The sequence below is a fragment of the Octodon degus genome, unplaced genomic scaffold (genome assembly GCF_000260255.1).
Source record: "Octodon degus isolate 3935 unplaced genomic scaffold, OctDeg1.0 scaffold00002, whole genome shotgun sequence".
Classification (NCBI taxonomy): domain Eukaryota; kingdom Metazoa; phylum Chordata; class Mammalia; order Rodentia; family Octodontidae; genus Octodon; species Octodon degus.
The window spans coordinates 12,278,330-12,288,589 of NW_004524578.1; the positions used below are offsets into that span (position 1 = coordinate 12,278,330).

Here is a 10,260-nt window from a genome sequence, read left to right on the forward strand (position 1 = left end):
TTTGAAGCAAGGTACAATTCCCCTATGATGAATTCTATCACTATGTATATATAAAATGTACCAATAAAAAAAATTCAAGGAAAGAAAAAGAAAAAATGAAAGTCCCTACAAGGTGTGATCAAACACCCAGTGATGCTGTTCCTTAAGTGTTACCCAGAAGAAATTCTATTATGTAAAAACATTACAGCAGGTCCTTACTCCCTGGATCTGGCACCACGTGACTTTTGGCTCTTGACAGCATGCAGAAGACATGCACAAGCAGCACTTCAGAAAGAAACAAGAATAGCAGGATAAGTGCTTTCAGCAACTGGAGTGTTCTGAGGAAGACTTAACAGCAGTGTGTCTTTCCCTTCACCATTTTTTGTGGTTGTTTTGTATTCTTCGTTTTTAATTTTTTTTATTTTAAAGAAACAAAAAACAATTGTATAAAATTTCAAAACAAGATTGTAGGAGAGCCGGGCATGGTGGTTCCCACCTGTAAACCAAACACTCAGGGAGGCTGAGCAAGGCGGGTCATTAGGAGTTTAAGATCAACCTGGGCTATGAGTGAGCTTCAGACTAGCCTGAGTTGCAAAGCATGACCCTGTCTCAAAAAGCCAAAAACAAAATAACACAACACAAGACAACCACATGGGAGGAACAGTGTTCAAAACCTTGCATGATGTTATCTTCAAAGTAGTTACTCGTAACACAAGATACAGGCATGGAAAAACCAGCCAAGCAGCATAGGCACATGTATCTGTCTTTTCAATGGACTAACAACACTTAGTGATTCTTTATTTTTTTGGTACTGCGAATCAAACTGTCTACCTTTCACTTGCCATGCAGGCACTGATGCCACTTATGCCACTGGGCTATCTTCCTGGTCCACTAGTGGTACTTAGTAAGTACTTGGTGTTTTCCAAAGCCCACCTCACACATGCCTATATATACTAATGTATGTACACATCTTGAATCCAAACGTTATCATGAAAACACTATTACAATACACTTTTTTTTTTTTAAGTACTTGGTACAGGGTGGTACAGGGATCAAACTCCGGTCCCTGAGCTTGCCTAAGCAGGCGTTTAGTTCACGGAGCTATCTCGCCTGCCCTAAGACACTGCTTAAATAAACTAAAACAGACCATATAAGGATAGAAGCTATATACTCATGGTAACTTTTCCACAAGTGTTGACATACATATAATAAAATATGAAATGACTACATAAGTTTAGGCATATTCACAAACAATCCTTAAACACAACCTCAAAATATTAAAGGTACTTTTACATTTCTCCTAGCAATGACAGTGTCAAGAATCTACCTCAACATTTTAACTACAGAGATTATTTGTAAAAACGAAGTCCTGGCATGATGGCACACACCTGTAATCCCAGCACTCAGGAGGCTGAAGCAGGAGGATCACTGTGAGTTCAAGGTCAACCAGAACTACATAGTAAGAGAGACTTTCTCTCCAAAAATGAGAATAATAATACAACAGCAAAGTATATCAAACAATCCAAATTTTAACACTAGAAAAATGGTTGAAAAACAACACTACAGGGGCTGGGGAGATAGCTCAGTGCAATAAGTGCTTGTCTGGCAAGCGCAAGGTCCTAAATTTCATCCTGGTTCCACCAAAAAAAAAAGAAAAACAACATTACAGATCCACAATAAGATAGCACACAACTGACAAGAAATATCTCTACAAGCTACTAAGATTCTACTGAAAAAGGCAGAAAAACAGATATACGGTGTACTATCATGCATCTATGAGGAAATTAAAAATGTTTGTCTATATTTAAAAAATTTAGAAAAAAATTAAATATTAAAATTTAGGAAATAGGCTGGGGAGATGGCTCCATAGAATAAGCGTTTCTCTGGCAAGCACAAGGGCCTGAGTTCAATCCCTAGTGGCTCCACAAAAAAAAAAAAAAAAAAAATTTAGCAAATAAAAATTATAAAATTTGGATTTAAAAAGGAGTGTTTATAAAAATGTAAGTAATGGACAAGGAACTATAACGCAGGGTATAAAGATGAGGGTTAGAATTCTTTGAACATACCAGAATTTGTAACTCTATGTATGGAATGCCATAAATATTATATAAGTGTAAAATTAAAGCAATCTCTAAAGAAACAAAGTAAAATGACATAAACCCACATATTCCACTGGTGGCCAAGGTACACACAACACACCATCTCAAGTGCTTCAGGAGTCACTCATTTCTAGTGGGATATATCAAAAGCATGCAAGCAAAAGCCCTCTCGTTTTTTACTGGCTTTGTTGTTGCTGTTGTCCTGAACAGAACCTGCACAGGTTATCCTAACACTGTTATCACTGTGGAATGAGTGAGACCAGTGTATTTGACAAGTGGAAGCTTTAGCATATAAAATTTTAAGAGCAAATGCAATCTTCTAGAAGAGGTGTCCATTGGTATCAGTGCCAAAGCTAGCACCCAGCACATGACACCCTGCATTTGACTACACGCTCACACGCACACACATGCACAGTCCCTTGTACAAAACACGGTATTTGCGCATGACTTACATATATCTTTTCATATACTTTAAATCCTAGATTATTTATTACATCTAATAAAGTATAAATGCTCCCTAGGTGCTATACTGTATTACTTAAGCAGTGTGATTCTCTGTATGCTCAGTACAGACGGAAAGCTTTACGAATACTGACTTGTGGTTAACTGAATACCTCAATGCCAAACCTACAGATATAGAGGGCAACCTGTACTGTTTAACCATAAAGAACTCGAGGTGTATCTTGGTGTTTAAAAATAAAACTTCCTACTTCTGTCCACTGAACATGCAAGTCCACAGGACCCAACACAGGTCCATCTGAGTAAAATGAAATGTACAAGATAAATCTGGAGCACTAAAAAAAAAAAATCTGGAACACTAACACTAAGGATACCAAAATAAATCTCACTGGTCTTAACCTTTAAAGGACAAGTAGACATTTTACTTGGAAAATAGCAAAAATTCAAAAGCAAGTATTTATTTTGCCTTTCCTATGTGACCTACTCCTCAGTTGATAGGGGAAATTTCTTTTTATAAATATATTCCACTATTTTTATTCTTTTTTTTTTTTTTTTACTATTTTTATTCTGAGATGGAGTCTCAGTGATCCTCTTGCCTCAGGCCCCCTAGTGCTGGGATAACAGGCATGTGCCATCACACCTGGCTAGTATTCAACTTAATGAACAAAAGCATGATAGGCTGGGGAGATGGCTCAGTAGAATAGCGCTTGCCTGGCAAGCACAAGGGCCTAAATTCAATCCCCGGTTCCACCAAAAAAAAAAAAAAAAGCCTGATAAAATATGAGTATTCCTACACTGTACCAATCAATATAGGTGATGTTCACAACTAATTGGTAACATTACAAACAGAAAACAATTTGTTTCTTGACCTTTTGGCTAAGAAAATCTACAGAATATAAAGTCAGTCTCTTCGCCCAAAATCCTTACAAGGTCGAGGAAAACAAAGGAATACAATAAAAATAACATGTAGTAGCACACACCCGGGTGCCAGCACTCTGGAAGGCTGAGGAAGGAGGATGTGGAGTGCAAGCCTAGCCTAAGAAGCCTCGGAAGACCCTCTCAAAATGTAAAAACTGTTTTTTTCAGAGTTAATCTTTTTTTCTTTTTTTAGTGAGACAGTGGTTCACTAGGTAGTTCACACTGGCCTTGAACTCACTATGCAGCCCATGACAGCCTTGAATTCAGTGTCATCCCTTCTGTCTCTGCCTTCCAGGTTCTGGGATTACAGGCGTGCACCAAAAGAAACATTTTAAAAGGCGGCTAGCAGTGCAGTTCCTTGCAAAGGTACTGAGTTTAGTTCTCAACACTGCAAAACTAATGAACTCAGAGACATACCAATCATTCCTGATGTATAAAACAATGTAAATCCCAACACAAACAGAAACAAAAACGGCATTGATGTTGGTGCTTATCTGTATGTGTATTCTGTGTGCACGTACAATGACAAAGAAAATGTAAACATCCACTACACAGTAAAAACTGGTAAGGAATATTTTAGGCATAATAGTAAAATTATTCTTAGTGATAAACATTAATATAGTACTAGCAAAATAAAGTCTCTCTTTGAGATACATATACTGAGACATCTATGATATGTACATAGGATGAATTTTAATACAATTGGGGGGAGAGGGTTCAAGAAAATGTATAAACAAATCATAGCCATGGGGGCCGGTGAGATGGCTCAGTGGAATAAGTACTTCCCTGGCAAGCACAAGGGCCTCAGTTCAATCCCCAGTTCCACAAAAAAAAAAAAAAAAAAAAAAAAAAAAAAATCATCATAGTCATGAGTAACTGTCAAATGTAGATTATGGCTGAGTACACACAGAGGTTCTATTCTTATACACACGTGAACATTTTCCAAAATAAAAATTAATTAAAATGAGAGTCAGAAGGTCCAGCCAGATAGCTCAGCTGACTAAAGCACCTACTTAGGCAGGTGCAGCGACTGGGGGTTCAATCCTTGGCTTGCCCCGCCCCAGGATACACTGAGACAGAAACTGAGACTGGGCATATGGTGGCGCACACCCGTAATCCCAGTGCTTAGCAGGCTGAAAAGAAGAGAATCATTGAGTCTGATCTGTGTAGAGAGACCCTATAGACCCTGTACTAAAAATACAAAAAAAGGAAAAAAATAAATAAAAATGAGGGCCAGAAATAGTGGTACACATCAGTAATCCATGCTCAGCTTGGTTTTAAAGGAGCAAACCTAAACCAATGATATAACCCACGTTTCAACTGTTCCACTGGAATGCTAGACATGGGTGAACCCATGTTCACCCTGGAGGACACGGGGAACACTTCTTTTTCTGAACTTTCACAGGCCTCTGCACTGCTTCCCTGTCAAACAGCACTACACTCTTAAGCTGTTGCCCAGTCTGTCTTCCCTGACACACAATGAAGGCTCTGGCAGGGATGTGTTCACTCAGCTGCATACTCAGAGTGGCTGAGTACAAGGAACATGGCAGAAGCTTAAGCAAAAACTGGCTGAAAGGCAGAGAAGATGTATCTACAAATAAGTAGTAGATGTTTGCTTTCAGGTAGGGGCATTAGCACTAAGAATTACAAGTGTACTTTAGATGACCCAGTCATGATAAACATTGTGTAAATTCTCACACATACCAAAAAAAAAAAAAAAAAAAACCAAACCTTTTTTTCTGACCAATTACAAACTTCTACTATGTTGAGACTTTGCTTAAAAAACAATCAGATTATTCATGAATTATCTAATGGCTTTATAGTCATGATTTCAATTCCCTTTAGCTTTATCAGACAAGAACAAACTCACTTATAATACTGTTTCTGAAGGGCTGACATCTCTACCCTGAGAATCTGCTCCACTTTGGCAGGAAGGGACTTCTCAACATCTTTTTTGACTCTCCGGAGAAGGAAAGGCTCTAGCACCTTATGAAGACTCTGATATCCATTCTCTCTCCCTTTTCCATGGTCTTCTTCAAAATCTTCCCAGAACTCAAACCTAGGAAAGAAACATATTGTTGCTAAGTGACCACAGAAAATTTTTACAACTAAATTTTCTTTTACAAAGAATTAAATGAGGGAAAAATACATTATTTAAAAAATGACTTTTATTCCTGCAAGGAAAGACAAAATTTATCCAGTACTAGGCTCTTGTGTAAAAGAGAAGGAAAAACAGAAAAGGGACAATCAACTGAATCAATGCCATCAGTCTATATTGGGTAACAGCAGGTTTCCAAGTCTCAGACTAAATCTATTTATAAAATATTTCAGTATACTATGAAATTAGTGTAAGGACAGCAATTCTTATGAGATGTTATGCAAGAAAAATTAATCATAAATCCCCCCGGACTCCTTGAGATAGGGTCTTGCTATTATTAAACTCACTATGTAGCCCAATTTAGCCTCACGCTCTCCTCCGGCCTCAGCTTCCAGAGTACTATAGATTGCAGGCACACGCCACTACACTCAGCCCCACAAACTCTTAACAAGCTCTAAATTCTTAGGGACTAAAACTCAGGAATAAAAGAATAATATTAGTGGTAATATTATTCACCTGTGTCTGCCCTGGAATAAAAGTTACATACTATAATGTTCATCGATAATCTTCACTTCATACACTAAAAAGTCACCAGATTACAATAACAGTAAATAAGGCTATTACCCAGAAAAGAAATTCAGTAAGTAATCCAATTTTTATAGAACTTGGGATATGAATTTAATCAGTGGACTTATAAACATATTTCTCATATTTCTACCTAAACTCTACAGACAGAAGTTTCTCATGTATAAATCTAAATCTGACCACATTCTATTCACTAAAAGATCTATGGCAGGGGCTGGTGAGATGGCTCAGTGGTCTAAAGCACCTACTTGGAACAAGCTTGGCAAAGCACAGGGACCACAGTTCGATTCCCCAGCACCACATGCCAGCCAGCCCCGCCCCCTGGTGGGCTGAGCTGGCCACACACACACACCTCTCTCTCTCTCTCTCTCTCTCTCTCTCTCTCTCTCTCTCTCTCTCTCTCTCTCTCTCTCTCTCTCTCTCTCTCTCAAATAAATAAAACAATTTTAAAAAATTAAAAAAAAAAAAGATCTATGGCAGAAATCCAGAATAGGACATTAAAATATTACATCCGAAAATAAAAATGAGAGAAACTTGAATTCATAAAGTTTAAGAAATATGGCTTTGTCTTCACTGCTACAAAGCCAATGAAGCACTTGACAAAACTAGCCAAATTCTGTGCACAGACAATGCCAGCAGCCGTGCCCTCCTGAGATCCGGCAACTGTGAGAATGACGACTTCACATGACCACCACTGCCTAGAAATGGGCCAGACTCAAAAGCATATGCTCTGGCAAAACTGAAAGCTAGAGAAAATGCACTCCAAACTTCCCAAAGAACAGAAAGCCTCAACAGTTGTCATTTCTGAACTCATACATGACAAGGACTTCATCAAGTATGGCAAAGTGCACCAGCACCAGCCAGGTAATGCCTGAAACTAGCACTTTCAATGAAGTAAATAAAATGGTACAGATCCAAAGTCTTCGCAGGGACTACAGGCTGATAATCCTAAAATAAATATTCTAAGAACACAAAACACACAAAATTTTAAAAAACAAAAGGTTTGGACCAAGGATATGGCTCAGAAGCACAAGTGCCCGCTTGCCTGGCAAGTGCAAGGTCCCAAGTTCAATCCCCGGCACATACATGTATGCATACATACATACATGAATTAAAATGAAAACTACAAAGTGAATTGTATCAATATTGGGGATGACATCTCCTATACAAATGTCTGAAGTGACTGAAAGTCAGTGAAACTACCGCTGCATCTGATGATTTTCAGAATACTTAGAAAGGGGCCAATTTAAATTATTACGTACCATAAAAAATAAATAAGTTACTTAACAAAATTATAATCCCACTCATTTAAAAACCCAAATGCCACACTTTATTGACCAGACTTATTTCCTACTTGTTTAGGCAACCAGAATGTCCACTACATGCTGTCCTCTCATTGCCTATAGGACTGTATCTAAGGCACCATTGCTAGATACACACAGTGATCCACAACTTATGAAATGTCTCTGGCTATCTCTCTAACAACAGAGACAAGCAAATGTGATAGCTTAACAATACAGAATTATTTACTATCAGAATCTTTAGGAGGGGCTGGATAATGAGGTAGCTCAGCAGTTTAAGCGCCTACCTGCCTACCTGGCCAGGGCCAAGGACCTGGGTTTGCATGCCCTGCCAGCCCGAGAAACCTCAGTGCCCTCTGCAGGCCACCAAAACCAGACATGGAGACACACACCTGTAAGCCCAGCACGGGTGAGGCTGAGACAGTAGGATCACTATGAGCTGGAGCTGTGCAGGAAGTCCCTGTACCAAATAATAAATGATTTTTTTAAAAAATAATCTTTAAGAAAATTTACTGTTCTCTTCAAAAGATATTTATAAATTTACACATATAAAAGGTATAAAGTAGTAGTAACGGAGGTGCAATATATGAAGAGACGCATTATTTTTTGATATATCCCTGTTAACTTCTGTACTTAACGTATCTCAGAAAAACAGAAACAGGTCTTTTGAAATTTTTCATATCTTAAGAATTTTATAACACTTCACTGATGGTACCTCAGTGTTTTTAAAACACAATTTTCAAGAAAAGAGATTTCCTCTAAGCAAGGAAAAAAAAAAAAACCTGCATGTCTAACGTATGATTCAATAAATGATTCAAATGACCATAAAGAAAACCTTGTAGGACAACTGTTTAAATAGTCATATCTAACAGAGAAAGTAATCCAAAACCCCTCTATAATTATCAAAGCAAAATATGCAAGTTTCTTCTAAAACGCAGGGATTCTGTTATTGAAAGCTGCTCAACAGCAGAAAAAAAAACTGTGAGCATTTATGACCCAAAAGGCTCACCATCCACTTCTGCAACCAGCACACACCTCAATTCACTTCTAACAAGCACAGGAGTCCCCATGATGTCATGTGATGCCTCCCACACAGCATGCTTTTATTTAATCTCTCTGATATGAAGAATGTACGTTTTTTCTTGGAATCTGAAGTTTGAGGAATACTGACCTTGGCCTATGCACTTATTTGTCAAGAAGTAGGGGACATTTTTTCTCCCTATCTCAGCATATTCTTTTTTTGTGGGGGAGTGGCGGGGGGTACCGGGGTTGAATTCAGGACCTTGTGCTTTCCAGGCAGGAACTTACGCCGCTGAGCTATTTCCCCAACCTCAGCATATTCTTAATTTGCTATACAGCAACTACATACTTCACATGTACTATAAAATCAAGTATGGGAAAATAATACACAAGCTATAAGTATTATGTATAAAAATTCTCTTCCCTTTACAAAAAACCACCTTTTAACACAAACAACAGATTCCCACAATAATAATTATCCAGCCCAAAATGTTCACAGTGTCCCAGGGGTAACAAACCTTAGCCTAAGAGAATGTAGGGGAAGGAGGGATACAGGAGGTGTCTCTTTCCCAAAAACACAGAAATAAGAGGAAAGGAAATCAGCAAGGGCAGGGTGTTTAACCCACTTTCAGTGGCAGCTATAGGGAGGAGAGCAGTCAATGGCAAAATTTCTCTACTTATCTTCTGAAGTCTTAAACTATCCTTCACAAATACCGGTAAACACAACAGCAACAGACAAATCAACCTGCTGCTGACTACTAATGGTAACTGTTGACTGTTGAGCCCTACAAGAAATACTAACAGAAGCCCTTTGGCCTAATGGAAGTGACTCAATGGCAACCTAAATCCACAGGAAGAAATGAAGATCACTGGAAATAACAGAAGAGAACATAAATACGGTGTTCAATTTTCTTTTCTTTTTATTTTATTTATGTGTGTGTGTGTGTGTGTGTGTGTGTGTGGCCAGCTTAGTCCACCAGGGGGCGGTGCTGGCTGGCATGTGGTGCTGGGGATTGAACCGTGATCCCTGTGCTTTGCTAAGCTTGTTCTAAGTAGGTGCTTTAGACCACTGAGCCATCTCACCAGCCCCGGTGTTCAATTTTCTAAGAGACTTTAGAAGATAAACCTTTACAAAACAAATCAATGTATTGTTACATTTATAACATAAAGAAATAAAAATGCAATTATAGAAGAACAAAGTTATATTCTGCCAGAACTGAAACATTATTAACATGAAAAACATAAGTTCATTAGCCAGATCTTGGAAACAACCAAGATGCCCATCACATGTGGAATGGTTGAAAAAGATGTGGTACTTTTATATAATGGAGCACTACTCAGCTATAAAGAATGATAAACTTGAAGCCTTCATAGTTAAGTGGATGCCACTTGAAGATATACTTATTAGTGAAATAAACCAGACCCACATCTGTAAATATTGTATTATCTCCCTAGTATAAGGACTTATAATTCTGTATATTGTTAGGTTTCTAAATTTCTTTGTAAAAATATGTAAATGCTTATTTCTACTTTTATATAATTATTTTTCGTTCATATTCTGTAAGGACTTAAAAGTTCAACATATCAATATCTGATGGAAAATACCTGTTCCATGATATACCAAAATGTTTGCTATTTAGACAGATAGGGTAAACCGAACTGCATATATTGCAGGTTAATAATTAGCTTCTCTTCTGGAGGGTTAACAACCTAAGTTAGCAGATCAAAATTGGAGAAAAGGAAGGGCTGCAAGGTCAGCCAACATTTTGGCCCTAGCCTTTCAAGGTCAGTGAAGACTCGG

At 38.1% G+C, this 10,260-nt stretch overlaps 1 protein-coding gene across 5 annotated transcripts in view; it reads right to left on the minus strand.

Annotated features, from left to right (window-relative positions):
* Window positions 1-10,260, minus strand: part of Chd2 (chromodomain helicase DNA binding protein 2) — a 152,612-nt gene that overhangs the window by 78,200 nt on the left and 64,152 nt on the right. For all 5 annotated transcript variants that reach the window (XR_002820119.1, XR_002820118.1, XR_002820120.1 and 2 more), the window contains exon 17: window positions 5,326-5,514. Coding sequence is in view for 1 of the 5 variants with exons in the window: in XM_023710091.1 (XP_023565859.1) it covers window positions 5,326-5,514 (189 nt within the window). In the remaining 4 variants the exon portion in view is untranslated. The remainder of the gene's footprint in view (window positions 1-5,325; window positions 5,515-10,260) is intronic.